Source organism: Spermophilus citellus (assembly GCF_964194105.1).
Source record: "Spermophilus citellus genome assembly, chromosome: 1".
NCBI classification, from domain to species: domain Eukaryota; kingdom Metazoa; phylum Chordata; class Mammalia; order Rodentia; family Sciuridae; genus Spermophilus; species Spermophilus citellus.
The window spans coordinates 254,337,471-254,354,923 of NC_138182.1; the positions used below are offsets into that span (position 1 = coordinate 254,337,471).

At 36.4% G+C, this 17,453-nt stretch overlaps 1 protein-coding gene across 3 annotated transcripts in view; it reads right to left on the minus strand.

The window, feature by feature from the left end:
- The window catches only part of CDH18 (cadherin 18), a gene marked incomplete at both ends in the record, with an annotated part of 309,905 nt that overhangs the window by 128,094 nt on the left and 164,358 nt on the right, over positions 1 to 17,453 (minus strand). For all 3 annotated transcript variants that reach the window (XM_081296232.1, XM_081296234.1, XM_081296233.1), the window contains one exon: positions 1,158 to 1,325. In XM_081296232.1, coding sequence (XP_081152358.1) covers positions 1,158 to 1,325 — 168 coding nt within the window. The remainder of the gene's footprint in view (positions 1 to 1,157; positions 1,326 to 17,453) is intronic.

Genomic DNA, 17,453 nt, shown 5'->3' on the forward strand with positions numbered 1-17,453 from the left:
CTAATTCACTCATTCATTTAACAGTCATTGATCTAGTTCTGGTCACTGGCTTGAACAAGTAGTGTTACAAAAACAAATCAAAACTCTTTCATACTTAGAGACACTCATAGTGTAGAGGACACAGGGATTTAGAACAGATAAACATGCATGCAAAAGTGCCATGTCAAGAGGAAATCAAAAGAAGCAACTCATCTGCAACAGACATTACAGAGAAATTTAGCAGGAATTTTAAACAGTATGAGCACAGGATGATCCCAGTCAAAATAAGTTTGTGCAAAGCATTGTTATGCTTTAGGAATACACAATATTTCATTGTAGTTAGGCCTGGATATACTGAGAACAACATTAAGAAGGAACCTCAGGAAAGGAATCTCATACTGACTTGTGATGAGCCTTTGCTGAAATACCAGCATACCTACTCAATTACAGGTCTTAAACATCATTTGGTAAGATGGACATCTATAGCAAACCCCAATTGGATTTTATATTAATTAAGGATCATTCTATGAGTGGTTATTCACAGTACTGCCATATTAAAAATACTCCAATATAATATAATTATATCCTCTATTTTCTGAAGATGGATGAACACCACCTCCTTCCAAAGTCACAGAATAAATACTTGCCTTGTTTCCCCGAATTGCCTTTTGGATCATGATCTGTTTTCAAGATGGATATTCTATTCTGAGATCACATGTAATTAAACTATTTGTAATGGTCTTTTGTGTGATACCAGTGTATGTGTACATGTATGCATAAAGCAATCATTCATATCATAAATGTATCTATATCTGTATAAACACATTCAAAAGTTACGATAACAAAATGCATTGTAAACATCTTCATGAAAGTTGTAACAATGCATAACTATTTTGGCAAATGTAGGATATTGTAACTTAGCACCACTTGACTGTTTTGAATTATTAACTTGGATGCTAGCAGAAATTCACATTTTTCACCTGATATCCATTATATAGCAGGTTCAGGATTGAGAGATTTCTATAGTCTTGACAAGAGATAACACCATAGGAAAATCAAGAGCTATAAAAGCAAAATATCCCCACAGAAGACAACAAAGCACTATATATTCAGGGATTTCATTTTGTTTTACATAAATGCATAGTAAAATATTCAAATCCTAGGAAAAAGGTACATACTCTGTGGAAACCGTGGTGGGTTGTCATTGACATCTGTCAAGGTGATGTTGACTGTTGTAGATCCAGAAAGCCCTCCAACTTGTCCAGCCATGTCTTTGGCTTGAATGACCACTGAGTAGTGTTCTCTGGCTTCTCTGTCCATATTATGTAAGGCTGTTCTAATAACTCCTGTAATACATACATTTTAAACAATAATTGGTGTGTGTTTTACATAAATGAAAGACTACTCAGATATATTTTTATGTTTTAAGAAATGTTTTCTTTTGTTAGACATAATATTAATATTTTTTACATAATTATAAAGCATAGGATCACTTTGCTCTAATTCAGTCCCCATTATTCCCCTTTTCCCCCCTCTTCTCCCTCCCTCTGTTCCCTTTCCTCTACTGATTTAAGAAATGGCTTTTTAAATAGCATATTTTTAAAAGAAATCCACACTTCTGCAATTTAACAATGCACTAAAACTGATTTATGGAGTCATTTATCTGCAACCACGTATCCCTAACCTTTTTTCTTGTGACTAATTAAGATATCCATCAGTCCAAATTTCCTGGGGTTGATGGCCCCTTGAGGTCAGTCCTCTGCCCTGATTCCTTCTGCTTGTGGGCTAAGCATTTCACAATTGTTCCTCTCAGAAGTCTCAGTTAAGAGGTATTATTGATTTAAGCAGTGGTTAATTTTCTTCCTTACTGAACAATTTACATGGCTTGCTCATAGGGTCATCAAAGTTTGATGAAGGAAAACATTGCAGAAATGTAGACATTTGAACAAAGAAGCATTTTAACTTACATCAAGAAAAAAATGTTTCCCCAAAAAACATATTTATCAAGAATAAGATATGTATTTTAGCCAAATAAAGTTATGATAATTGAGTTTAGAAATAAAGCAAAAGTCACATTTTTAATTTTATATTGTTAGGGAGACATTTAATGCACTTCTTCATGATGGATTCTTGGATTGAATGAAGGCATGAAAAATATATATCCATTTTTTATAATGTTTATATATATAAACACCTTTTGCATCCCCCAGAAATCAATAGCCCTTTCAGTAGTCTTAAATTTAAAAACCAAAACCACATTTTACAGAAGACCAAGTTAACCGAGAGCCTATTATTTAAAAATTTTTTAAAAGTCACCTAGATGATATATATTATAAATATGTATATTTATGTCTATACAAAAAGAACTTCTCTTGAATTCACATTTAGTTAGTTATTGCTACAATTTGTTGGAAGTTGCCAATTGAAACTTCTAACTGTAAAGTTTACCAAACATTTGTACATACAATTTCTTGAAATGACAGAGAAAATGGAGTTGTATAATCAGAAAAAAAAAAAAAGTCCTTAAGATTGGAAAAGATCAATCACTTTATAAAAATACTCCCCTTTTAACTGGTGCATTATAATTATTCTTCTCTATTCCACTTTCCATTCGGTTTTTAGAAGAGCCTGTCCTTTTTTTTTTCTTTTTAATTTTTTATTTGTTTTAATTAGTTACACATGATAGTAGAATGCATTTATACGCTCTGATATATCCATACATAGAAGGGATGTAATTTCTCATTGTATTGAGTATACATGTTATAGAATCATATTGGTCATGCAGTCACATATATACATAAAGTAATAATGTTTATTTTGTTCTACTAATGCTCCTATCCCTACATCCCCTCTTCTCCCCTCCCTTCACTTCCCTCTACCTAATCTAAGGTAATGCTACTCTTCTATAGTGCCCCCCACCTTATTTTGAATTAGCATACACATTTTAGAGAAAATATTCAGCCTTTTGTTTTGGGGGAATGGTTTATTTCACTTAGCATGATATTCCCCAACTTCATTCATTTACTGGCAAATCCCATAATTTCATTCTTCTTTAAAGCTGAATAATATTCCATAGAATATATATACCACATTTTCTTTATCTATTCATCTATTGAAAGACACCTAGGTTGGTTCCATAGTTTATCTATTGTGAATCGATCTGCTATTAACATTGACATGGCTGCATTACTGTAGTATGCTGAATTTGAGTCCTTTGGGTATAAAACAAGGAGTGAGATTCCTGGGTCAAATTGTGGCTCCATTCCAAGTTTTTCTGAGGAATCTCCATACTGCTATCCATAATGGTTGCATTAATTTGCAGTCCCACCAGCAATGTATGAGTGTACTTTTTCCCAACATTGTCATCAACATTTATTGTTGTTTCCTGTGTTCTTTTTTTTGTTTTGTTTTGTTTTCCTTTTTTAATTTTTTTTATTGATTATTTATCGCATTACATAGTTCATGATATATCATCTTTCATACATTAGACTCAAATTGTGCTTTGAACTCCCATTTTCACCCCAAATACAGATTGCAGAATCACATCTGTTACATATTCGCATTTTTACATAATGCCATATTAGTGACTGTTGTATTCTGCTACCTTTCCTATCCCCTACTATCCCCCCTCCCCTCCCCTCCCCTCCCATCTTCCCTCTCTACCTCCCCTGCTATTGTTCAATTCTCTCCCTTTTTTTTCCCTCCCCCTTGCCCCTCATAACCTTTTATAATTTTATGTATCCTTGAAGGTCTCCTACCATTTCCATATGCTTTCCCTTCTCTCTCCGTTTCTCTCCCCCCATTCGTCTTTGTTTACTGTAGTCTTTTCCTCATGCTCTTTCTTCCTGTTCTGTTCTTAGTTTTTCTCTTTATATCAAAGCAGACATTTGGCATTTGTTTTTTAGGGCTTGGCTAGCTTCGCTTAGCATAATCTGCTCTAATGCCATCCATTTCCCTGCAAATTCTATGATTTTGTCATTTCTTAGTGCTGCATAATACTCCATTGTGTATAGATGCCACAATTTTTTTATCCATTCATCAATTGAAGGGCATCTAGGTTGGTTCCACAGTCTAGCTATTGTGAATTGTGCCGCTATAATCATTGATGCAGCCGTATCCCTATAGTGCGCTCTTTTAAGGTCCTCAGGGAATAGTCCGAGAAGTGCGATAGCTGGGTCAAATGGTGGTTCCATTCCCAGCTTTCCCAGGAATCTCCATACTGCTTTCCAAATTGGCCTCACCATTTTGCAGTCCCACCAGAAGTGTACAAGTGTACCCTTTTCCCCACATCCCCGCCAACACTTGTTGTTGTTTGACTTCATAATGGCTGCCAATCTTACTGGAGTGAGATGGTATCTTAGGGTGGTTTTGATTTGCATTTCTCTGATTGCTAGAGATGGTGAGCATTTTTTCATGTACTTGTTGATTGATTGTATGTCCTCCTCTGAGAAGTGTCTGTTGAGGTCCTTGGCCCATTTGTTAATTGGGTTATTTGTTATCTTATTGTTTAATTTTTTGAGTTCTTTGTACATTCAGGATATTAGGGCTCTATCGGAGGTGTGGGGGGTAAAGATTTGTTCCCAGGATGTAGGCTCTCTATTTACCTCTTTTATTGTTTCTCTTGCTGAGAAAAAACTTTTTAGTTTAAGTAAGTCCCATTTGTTTATTCTTGTTGTTAACTCTTGGGCTATGGGTGTCCTATTAAGGAATTTGGAGCCTGACCCCACAATTTGTAGATCGTAGCCAACTTTTTCTTCTATCAGACGCAGTGTCTCTGATTTGATACCTAGCTCCCTGATCCATTTTGAGTTAATTTTTGTGGATGGCGAGAGAAAGGGATTCAATTTCATTTTGTTGCATATGGATTTCCAATTTTCCCAGCACCATTTGTTGAAAATGCTATCCTTCCTCCATTGCATGCTTTTAGCCCCTTTATCAAATATAAGATAGTTGTAACTTTGTGGATTAGTCTCTGTGTCTTCTATTTTGTACCATTGGTCTACCCACCTGTTTTGGTACCAGTACCATGCTGTTTTTGTTACTATTGCTTTGTAGTACAGTTTGACCTCTGGTATCGCTATGCCTCCAGATTCACACTTCCTGCTTAGAATTGCTTTTGCTATTCTGGGTCTTTTGTTTTTCCATATGAATTTCATGATTGCTTTGTCTATTTCTACAAGAAATGCCATTGGGATTTTGATTGGCATCGCATTAAACCTGTAGAGAAGTTTGGGTAATATCGCCATTTTGACGATGTTAGTTCTGCCTATCCATGAACAGGGTACATTTTTCCATCTTCTGAGATCTTCTTCTATCTCTCTCTTTATGGTTCTGTAGTTTTCATTGTATAAATCTTTCACCTCTTTTGTTAGGTTGATTCCCAAGTATCTTATTTTCTTTGAGGATATTGTGAATGGAGTGGTTTTCCTTATTTCCATTTCAGAGGTTTTGTTGCTGATATACAGGAATGCCTTTGATTTATGCGTGTTGATTTTATACCCTGCCACTTTGCTGAATTCATTTATTAACTCTAGCAGCTTCTTTGTAGACTCTTTTTGGTCTGTTAAGTATATTATCATGTCATCCGCAAATAGCGATAGTTTAATTTCTTCTTTTCCTATTTTTATGCCTTTAATTTCTTTTGTCTGTCTAATTGCTCTGGCTAGTACTTCGAGAACTAAATTGAATAGAAGTGGTGATAGAGGGCATCCCTGTCTTGTTCCAGATTTTAGAGGAAATGCCTTCAGTTTTTCTCCGTTTAGGATGATGCTAGCATGAGGTTTAGCATATACAGCTTTTACAATGTTGAGGTAAGTTCCTGTTATCCCTAGTTTTTCTAGTGTTTTGAACATAAAGGGATGCTGTACTTTGTCAAATGCTTTTTCTGCATCCATCGAGATGATCATGTGGTTCTTGTCTTTGAGTCTATTGATGTGGTGAATAGCATTTATTGATTTCCGTATATTGAACCATCCTTGCATCCCAGGAATGAATCCTACTTGATCATGGTGCACAAGTTTTCTGATATGTTTTTGTATTCGATTCGCCAGAATTTTATTGAGAATTTTTGCATCCAAGTTCATTAGAGATATTGGTCTGTAGTTTTCTTTCTTTGAAGTATCTTTGTCTGGTTTTGGGATCAAAGTGATGTTGGCCTCATAGAATGAATTTGGAAGAGCTCCTTCTTTTTCTATTTCTTGAAATAGCTTGAAAAGTATTGGTATTAATTCTTCTTTGAAGGTTTTGTAGAACTCCGCTGTATAGCCATCTGGTCCAGGGCTTTTCTTAGTTGGTAGTCTTTTGATGGCTTCTTCTATTTCTTCTTTTGTTATTGGTCTGTTTAAATTGTGTGTGTCTTCCTGTCTCAATCTGGGCAAATCATATGCCTTAAGAAATTTATCGATATCTTCATTATCTTCTATTTTATTGGAATATAGGGTTTCAAAATACTTTCTAATTATCTTCTGTATTTCTGTAGTGTCTGTTGTGATATTGCCTTTTTCATCCCGTATGTTAGTAATTTGAGTTCTCTCTCTTCTTCTTTTCGTAAGCATGGCTAAGGGCTTGTCTATCTTATTTATTTTTTCAAAGAACCAACTTTTAGTTTTATCTATCTTTTCAATGGTTTCTTTTGTTTCAATTTCGTTGATTTCTGCTCTAATTTTAATTATTTCTTGTCTTCTACTACATTTGCTGTTGTTTTGCTCTTCCTTTTCTAGGTTTTTGAGGTGTTGTGTGAGTTCATTTATTTGTTGGTTTTTTCTTTTTTTGAGGTAAGAACTCCAAGAAATGAATTTCCCTCTTAAAACTGCTTTCATTGTGTCCCATAGATTCTGGTATGTTGTGTCTGTGTTGTCATTTGACTCTAAGAATTTTTTCATCTCCTCCTTTATGTCTTCTACAACCCATTGATCATTCAATAACATATTGTTCATTTTCCATGTGATGTAGGATTTTTCCTTCCTTCTTTTATCATTGATTTCCAATTTCATTCCATTATGGTCAGATATGGTGCATGGTATTATCTCCACGCCCTTATAATTACTAAGAGTTGCCTTATGGCATAATATATGGTCTATCTTTGAGTAGGATCCATGTGCTGCTGAGAAGAACGTGTATCCACTTGATGATGGTTGATATATTCTATATATGTCGGTTAAGTCTAGGTTATTGATTGTGCTGTTGAGTTCTATAGTTTCTTTATTCAGCTTTTGTCTAGAGGATCTGTCTAATGGCGAGAGCGGTGTGTTGAAGTCACCCATAATTATTGTGTTGTGGTCTATTTGACTCTTGAACTTGAGGAGAGTTTGTTTTATGAACGTTGCAGCTCCATTGTTTGGTGCATACAAATTGATGATTGTTATGTCTTGTTGGTGGATGGTTCCTTTTAACAGTATATAGTGACCTTCTTTATCCTTCTTGATTAACTTAGGTTTGAAGTTGATTTTATTCGATATGAGTATGGCCACTCCTGCTTGCTTCCGAGGGCCATATGAGTGGTATGATTTTTCCCAACCTTTTACCTTCAGCCTGTGTATGTCTTTTCCTATCATATGAGTCTCCTGAAGGCAGCATATTGTTGGATTTGTTTTTTTGATCCAGGTTACTAGCCTATGTCTCTTGATTGGTGAATTTAGGCCATTAACATTTAAGGTTACAATTGAGATATGATTTGTATTTCCAGTCATGCTTCTTTATTTATTTATTTTAGTTTGGCTAGTTTTGCTTTTTGGTTGTTTTCCTCCCCCTTTACTGAGATACCTCCTGCTGTTAGTTTTGGGCACTATTTATCAAATCCTCTTCTTGTAGTGTTTTGTTCAAAATGCTTTGCAGAGCTGGTTTTCTTGCTGCAAATTCTTTTAGCTTTTGTTTATCATGAAAGATTTTAATTTCATTGTCAAATTTGAAGCTCAATTTTGCTGGATATAGTATTCTTGGTTGGAATCCATTATTTTTCAGCGTTTGAAATACATTATTCCAGGATCTTCTCGCTTTCAAAGTTTGTGATGAGAAATCGGTCGTTAACCTAATTGGTTTACCCCTGAAAGTAATCTGCCTCTTTTCTCTCGTAGCTTTTAATATTCTCTCCTTGTTCTGTACGTTGGCTATCTTCATAATTATATGTCTTGGGATTGGTCTATTATGGTTTTGAATGTTTGGGGTCCTGTAGGCTTCCAGGATTTGGCAATCCATTCCATCTTTCATCTCTGGGAAGTTTTCTAGAATTATTTCATTTAATATGCTGTCCATTCCTTTGGTTTGAAACTCTGTGCCTTCTTCTATCCCTATGACTCTCAGATTTGTTTTTTTTATGACATCCCATAACTCTTGAATAGATTGTTCGTGGGATTTAAGCATCTTTTCTGTGTTGACTATATTCTTTTCAAGTTGATAAACCTTGTCTTCATTATCTGATGTTCTGAGTTCTACTTGATCAAGTCTATTTGTAATATTCTCGTTTGAGTTTTTAATTTGGCTTATAGTTTCCTGCAATTCTAGGATTATTGTTTGATTTTTTTTTAAGATCTCTATCTCCTGGTAGATCTCGTTCTTTGCCATTTGAATTTGTTTGTTTAATTCATTTTCAAAATATACTTTTATTTCTTGGACTTGCTGTCTCATGTCTTCTCTAATATTCCTTTCCATTCGAGTTAGGTATCCCTTGAGTTCTTTCCATATCCCTGTTTCTGAAGTTTCTATGTCCTCCTGTAGAATTGAGTTGTCTTGCATTGTTTGAAATCCTTTTTTCCCTTGTTTTCTCATGTTGTCCACGTTACTTTCCAGCTCTTTTTGATTGTCGTGTTTCTGCTCTCTTCTATAGATTTGTTTTGTTTCTGTATTACTCTGATGTCTCTCCTTTGTGTTGTTGAACTATGCCTGCTAACGTGGATTCTGCTGGGAAGGAATTCCGACGTCCGAGCTCCAGTGACGACACTACACTGCTATGCCGTGCCCCAGTCTCCTTGCCGGGGTGCTCTAATGGGGGGGTGTGACTGGACTGTCTCTGTTTGGTTTCAGCACCCGGTCGTGGCAGGCGGGCAGACTCCCGCCGCCCAGTATCTCAGGCCGTGGGCAGGTGATCCATCGCCAGCGGGAGGGCGTTCTCCTACCGCCCAGTTACGCTGGCAGTGGATGAACTGTCGCCGGCGGGCCTGCAGTTTACAGCTGCCCAGTCACGAGCGCCTTGCCTCTAGTCTCCTGTTCTCTCCTGCTAGGCTTGGGTTCTCCTGCTAGACCAGATTTCCCCTCAGTGATGGTTCTCGGCAGTTCAAGCTGTACTCTGGGCCTGTTTTGTTGCAATCTGTGGGAGAGTGGCAGTGGATACTTCAGCTCTCTAAGATGGTGGCCGCTGTTTGCCTTAGCGGAGTGTCCCTTGTGGGGGGCGGGGCCTTACCGGCTTCCTTCCCCGACTGCAATCCCGAACTCAGCCCGGGGGTCAGTGCGGGCTTGGGCTTGGCTGGTGGGATACCACCATGTCGCAGCCACTTAATTCCCTGCTGACTGGTTAACCCCTTCTCTGCGGCGCCACGCCTTCTGTAGCCTCGGGGCAGGCCACGCGTATCAGACAGCCTGGATCTCCGGGGTCACACCGTTGGCTTTTGGGATCCCCGGCACTCTATGGTTTTGATTTTTTCTGCTTGCCCCTCCCCCAGCGCTGGCTAGGCAGGTTTTGTTTTGTCCGCTGATGGGAGGGGGGGTTGAGCGTCAGGTGCCTCTAGCTCCCCTTTAGTCTTTATGCAGGCTCACTCTGATACTGCCTCCCCCTGAAAGTCTAGGAGAGATTTTATGCGAAATCCCCCTAAGTTTGGGGGCTGGGCTGGGTCACACACACCTGTTTTGTTGCTGCAATCTGTTGGAGAGTGGCGGTGGATACTTCAGCCCTCTAAGATGGTGGCCGCTGTTTGCCTTAGTGGAGTGTCCCTTGTGGGGGGCGGGGCCTTACCGTCTTCCTTCCCCGACTGCAATTCCGAACTCAGCCCGGGGGTCAGTGCGGGCTTGGGCTTGGCTGGTGGGATACCACCGTGTCGCAGCCACTTAATTCCCTGCTGACTGGTTAACCCCTTCTTTGCGGCGCCACGCCTTCTGTAGCCTCGGGGCAGGCCGCGCGTATCAGACAAGAGCCTGTCCTTTTAATTAAATTTATTTTTTTCTAGTTGGGCATGGTGGTGCACCTTTATTCCCAGCAACTCAGGAAGCTGAGACTGGAGAATTACAAGTTCACAGCCAGCCTCAGCAAATTAAGGAGGCCCTAAGCATCTTAGGGAGTCCATGTCTCAAAATAAAATATATAACAAAGGACTTAGGATGGGGATGTGGCACAGTGGTTAAGACCCCCTGGGTTCAATTCATGGTACCAAAAACAAAACAGATTTATTTTTTCTTTCTAGCTTCCACATACGAGAGAAAACATATAGGACAGAAACCACATCTATTTTGTTGTTCTTCTTCTTCTTCTTCTTATTATTATTCTTTTTTCTGAATGAATTTTCTGTGTAATAACTTTGAGAGGAGATCCTCTGGCATGAAAAATGATTCCAGGACTTTCAAACCTTGTGAACATGTAACTGGGAAAGTATAGGAAAACCCCCTGAAGCTAAATAGAAAAGAAAATTATTCTTATCACAATAAATTTTAATAATATGATAATAAATGATTCATCTAATTCATGCATATGAAAAAGCCTCAAGCCTCTTTATTAAAAAGAACAATGTTTTATCACATATGATAATTGCATAAGTTAGTCACTGAATTGATTCAGGAATAAATTAGCAAAGGATTTTTGAAAATTTCTTAGAGAAAGGATATATATTTTTTTTAGTATTTGAGAAAAAATAAAGATGACTTTTTGGAGAAGAATAAATTATAAATGGAAATTTCCTCAGATGGGAAAGAGTGTGAGGATGTTGTCAAGGATGATCTTCTACTGCATAATTAGTAAAATGAGGTTTTCAAGCTCTATATATCTAAAGATAAAACCAATCACCCATCCTTGCAGAGTAACTTTATAGATATCACTTTAATGTGTACTTTGGATATTGGTCATTTAAGAGGACCAGAAAAGGAGAACCAGGGGGATCGCTGTTGTATCCTATGAACCTTCATGATTTCAATAGGGTGCTTTTATTTTTTATAGGGCAGACACTTACTTGTCAGTGTAAAGGAAAGGAAATAAGCTGACAAATGCTTTGCAGTAGCCACTATGTTTGGATCATCAAAATCCACATTGACCTGGAGGATGGCCTTGTTTCATGAGCTTAGCCAGGACCCCCTAGAGTCCTGTTGGTAACTGGGAGTGCCACAGTCAGCTTTCCATAAACACAGTCCAGGCCAGGCTATTCTCATCTAACCTGAAGCCCAGGTACATGAAAGCAGATGGCCTGGAGTATAAACGGTGCACAGTCATTTTTTTTAAATACAATTTTAGATTGACTCACAGCAAAATTGAAAAGTACAGAGACTCCCATTTTCTCCCTCCCCTTTACACACACAGCCTTGAACACTATAGATATCCTCCCCCAGGTTGGTACCTTTGTTACAACAGATGGAGTTACTTCAGCACATCATTATCACTCGAAGTTGGATTGCACATTTAGTCTCATTTTTGGTGTTGTGAATTCTATGAGTTCTAATAATAAAAATACCCGTGTCCACATTAGATTATCACATAGAATAGTTAAAATACTCTGTAAATTGTCTTTCTCAACTTATTCATTCCTTATTTCCATCAATCTCTAGAAAAAAATATTTTTTATAGTCTTGACAGTTTTGCCTTTTCCAGAATGATATATAATTGAAATATTCAGGAGTTATTCATTCAGATGTCTTATTTCATTTAAAAATATTCACTTAAACTTCTCCCTATCATTTTATAGCTTGATAGTTCAGATCATTCTTTTTAGTGGTGACTAATATCCCATACATGGATGCACTACCAGTTATATACGTATTGATTTACTGAAGAATATATTGATTGCTGCTATATTTCAGAATTATAATTAAAATTGTACTAAAATTCCATGCAGAGATTTTTGTGTGAATATCAGGTTTCAACTCATTTCAGTATATGCAAGGATGTGAATGTCAAATAACATGGTATGAGTAGAATTAGTTTTGTAAGAAACTCTCAAACTGTCTTCTACTGTGGTTGTATAATTTTCTTTAGCACCAATGATGACTATCTTGTTGCTCAATAACCTAGCCAGCACGTATTGGTTTAAGGGCTCTTGATTTCAATTAATTAAATAGGTGCATAGTGGTGTCTGATTAATTAAAGTATTGACTTTCATCTCCCTAATAATATATGATGTTGAATATCTTTTCATATATTAATTTGCCATCTACATACCTTCTTTCATAAAGTGTCTGGTTTGGTCTTTGGACCACTTAAAAATAGATTTTCCACTTTTTTATTGCTTTTGAATTTTAAGTTATGTATTGTGACATATATGAAGCAGTATTCATTATTCATAGATCTCTGAAGAATCAGAATCCATAACTTGATAGATAGATAGATAGATTGATAGATAAAAAGCAAATCATTAAGATAAATTTTCTCAGATAATGGTGAAGATTGAACAATTCTATAGTTATTATCCTCAAGCTTTTTTAATTTTAATTTCATACCAGTGATTGAACCCAGAGGCTCTTAACCATGGAATCACAACCTCAGCTCTTTATTATTTTTTTATTTAGAGACAGAATCTCTCTAAATTACTGAGGCTGGCTGAAGCTGGCTTTGAACTTGCAATCCTCCTGCATCAGCCTCTGGATCCACTGGTATTAGAGGCATGCAACACCATACCTGGATACCAGTCCATTTTTGAATGTCAAAATCAAGAGTGTTGATGATAGAAAGTCTAGTTCAACTGTAGAAGATCAAAGACCCAGCTGAAGCAATCAGGCAACAGAAGGGGCACATTCTCCCTTGCTTTATATTTTATTCCTTTCAGGGTCCTAATAAATTAAATGATGCTCATCTATACTGGTAATGGACCTCTGCTTTACTGATTCTTACAATTCAAATATGAATATGTAGCAATATTCTCGCATAGACACCCAGGAATAATTTTTAACCACATATGTGGGCTGTCCATGGCCTAGTGAATTTGGCACATAAAATCAACCATTTCACAATTTATTTTAAGGTTTGCTGTTTGCAAATATTTTCTCCCAGTGTCTGACTTAACTTCTTTTTGTCTTGACAATATCTTGAAAAAAATACTTTGAAAAAATTAATGAAGTACAACATGTCCACTATTTCTTTCATAGATACTTCCTTGGTTGTTTTATCTAAAATATCCCCACCATAGCCAAGTCACTTGGGCTTTTTCCCATATTATTTCCTAGGGATATCTTTAATTTTACATTTAAGATTACATTTCATTTTGAGTTAATTTTTATGAAGTGTGTAAGGACTAATTTCATATTTTTTGGCATGTGGATGAGTAGTTCATATTATAATTTTCATTAAAGAATGAATTAACCATGTTAAGAAAAACTCTCTTTTCTCTCTATCTTAGCTTTGTTTCCTTGTGAAAATCTGTTAATTGTATCTTCTGATTTTGTAAGGCTCTCTAGTCTGTTCCGTGGACCTCTTTGTCTATTTTTTCATTATATCACACTATTTTGATTAGCATAGGATTAGAGTAAACTTGAACTTAGGTAGAGTTAGTATCCTGACCTATTCTTCTTCAATACTGTGCTGGATATTCTGGGTCTTTGTCATTCTAAATATGACTTAGAACCATTTCAGTAATATCTGAAAAGTAACATTTGGGTTTTGATTGATATTATACTGAATCTGTAGAACAGGTTGGGAATAATTTGACAATATGGACATTTTGACAATATTGAGTATTTCAACCCCTGAATGTGTAACTTTTCCCCATTAGTTTTTTAAAAATTTTTTCATCAATTTTGTAGTATGTGTGTATATATATATTTTTTCCACCATAGCAAAATCACATAACACACACACACACACACACAGCATAATTTTTAGACTTATAACTGCTAATATTCAAAGCATATTGTTCTAAAGTTTAATCTCCATTTATTAATTGATGCTTTATAGCAAAGTGATTGACTTTTGTATATTAAGCTTGTATTCCATTAACTTACTAAAATATCTTATTGGTTCCAGGATGCTATGGTTTAGACATTAGGTGTCCTCTGTGTGATACAATGAAAGAAAGTTTTCAGATAAAAATATTGGATTATAAGAGATTTAGCCAAATCAGTGCATTAACTCCTGATAGGGATTAACTGAGTGACAACTGTAAGCAGGTTGGGTGTGGCTTGAGGAGGTGAGTCTTTGGAGGTGTGCTTTTGCAGTTTATATTTTGTCCCTGGTTAGTGGAGCTTTCTCTGCTCAGCTTTCCAGGTACTCTGAGCTGGGGTCACAGTTGGCTTGGCTACTGCTCTAGAAGGCAACAAACCTTTGCATAAACTGTGTGGTCCTGGTTCTATAGGACGCTGGAGTTAAGGAGTCATGGAGGCTTCCACTCATATTTCAAAGGAAAACCTTGGAGGACATCAAAGTGCAGCAGGGTCAGAGTTCCTGTGGGCACCCACTGAAAGGGCAATGCATGAAGATGTGAGGACAAAGTTGAAGCTGCAATGAGACCTCCAAGATTAAGAAATGGCAGTACTATAGAACATCTGCCAAGGAAACCTGCAGAAATTGATCAGAGAAAAACTGATACAGGCCATTTGGACTGCAAAGATCAAGGTCACTGGGAAGAACTACACAAATCCTTTGAGGAGAACATCAGGATACCATGTGCCCCAGATGCTGGACTTGGAGCTACAGGACTTGTTTGCTAGGATTTATTTCAGTTTGCTTTGGTCCTATCCCTTCTTTACATGCCTCTATTTCTCCTTTTGGAATGGAAATGTTTACTCTGTTCCTTTATATATTGAAAATATGTAACTTGCTTTTGATTTTTACAGGGGTTCTCATTGATACTTTGCCTTGAATCTCAGAAGAGACTTTGTTTTTGAACTTTTGGTAATGCTGAAATTGTTAAGACTATGAAGACTCTTAAAAATGGACTAAATGCATTGTGATAACCTAGAAGTACCCACAGGGAGGTAGAATGTGGCTGGAGGTTGTGGCTCACTGGGGGGATGTGCCATTGAGGTATAAATTTTGTCCTTGATGAGAGGGGTTGTCTCTCCTACTTTCTGGTGCCATTTTCCTGAGCTGTTTTCCTCTGCCACACTCTTCCACTATATTCTGCCTCATTTTGTGTCCCCAGGAATGGAACTGGTTGTCTATGGACTGAGACTTCTGAAATCACGTGCCCCTAAATAAACTTTATTTCCTCTAATTACTCTTGTCAGGTCTTTTAGTCACAGCAAGAAAAAAAAAACCTGATTAAAACAGAGGAACACATGTTTGTTCACTCATTTAGATTTTAATATAGAAAAGAAAAATGAAAATTATATTTTTTTTCCTTTCAAAAGAGTAGGGATAGGGAGAGGATATATCTTTGCTCTTTCTTTCTTTCTTTCTTTCTTTCTTTCTTTCTTTCTTTCTTTCTTTCTGCCTTCCTTCCTTCCTTCCTTCCTTCCTTCCTTCCTTCCTTCCTTTCTTTCTTTTTTAGTTTGTTCTTGTTAGCTATGCATGACAGTAGAATGCATTTTGACAATTACATAAATGGAGCATAACTTCTCATTATTCTGGTTGACCATAATATAGAATCTCACTGGTCATGTAACATATATGTTCATAGGGTAATAATGTCCAATTCATTCTGCTATGCTTCCTACTCCATACCTGACTCCTCCTTTCACTCCCCTCTGCCTAATCCAAAGTACTTCTATAGTAATAGTGAACCTTTCCCCCCACATCTTCACCAACATTTATTGTTACTTGTTTTCTTGATAATTGCCATTCTGATTCTTCCTCTCTTCACTCCTGTTAAGTGAGTGATTTTCCTGTCATACATGAATAATCCTTTCTCTACGTGGGAAAATATTTCCATAGATATTTAATCATTAAATCAAAAATAATTCATAAATGTTTCATTCTCAATGCTTACAGCAACAGCTGCTTTTATTTTTTTACAGAATAAAGTACATATTTTGAATAAATGCACATATACACTCACTTCCCCTCACTCTCATTTTGTTATTTGTTTCCTGCCTTCTTTTATTTAGGAAACTACATTTCATGGTAATAAAAATTTTATAGATAATTTTTTACAAATATAAAAGGGGTTAAATTACAGATACCTTTGAAATATTGCCTTATGCACTGGTTTTATTAGTACATGTGCACATTAACACTATCCAGTTGTAACTGTTGGAATGCTCCTTTTATTCTAAAACTGTACTGGTTTAAATGATCAATTATTGAGGTGCCCTAGGTAGTATTGTATCTGTGTTAGTTTTTAAACCTGACACTGCTTAAACATTTCTTTGAGATTTCATCAAGGGAAAGATTGAGCATATGTATTCTCTAGAAATTCTAATTTATTAAATTGCAGTGGGGCAGACACACAAAAATTTCAAATTGATTTCGGTATGTGTCCATGTGGGTTTCATGAACAAAATACACTGAGTGGCTTAAAGAAAAGAAATTTACTTTTCATTGGTAAGGATGCTAAGAAGCCCCGAGGTCAAGGTGCCAGGTGATTTGGCTCATGGGAGGGCTGTCTTCCAAATTTTCAGATGACTATTTTCTCACAATGTCCTACACAGCCTTTCCAGTGTATTATCTTTGGAGTGTAGAAGTGACTCTTTCTCTCCTCTTGTAAGGACAGTATTCCAAACATGTAGGCTCCATCCACATAACCTAATCTAACATTGATAACCTCCTTTGGGAGTGATGACTTCAATGTATGAATCTGAGAGCATACAAACATTCAATGTAATTCCAGTGCTTTGGGGTCAGTAACATGCTTTGAAAAGAGGCAATTGGAAAGGCAATTTTTTCCCCATAACAGGTTATGCATTTTTTTTCACACTTTATCTTCATCTAATCATGGCAATAAATGAATCTGTGTATGAATATATTACACACATCTATAACACACAATGATAATATAATTTTCCATGACTGTGACTTCTAAACTTATGAACAATATGAAGATAAAATAAACTTACATTGTCCAAGAAAGAAATGATGTTTGCTTAATTGGTTTGCTATTTCTGGCATGTGTCCATGTATCCATTATGTCCAGCAACTGCAATATTACTTTTTATTGATAAAATAAATGTAATATGTGGCCTCCTCAGTTAGTATTTTATTTTGTTGTTTTTGCATTGCTGGAGACTGAATCCATTCTCTTTTCCATGTGAGGCAAATGCTTTATAACTGCCCTAAACATTAATTTCTTCATTTAGTAAATTTTGTTAATAAAAAGAAATACATAGGGATAAAATTAATTATAAATCATTGTATTGTTCATTTGTTCAAAAACAAAGGAAATTTATGCTGTTTGTAATGCATCCTAGATGAATGGCAA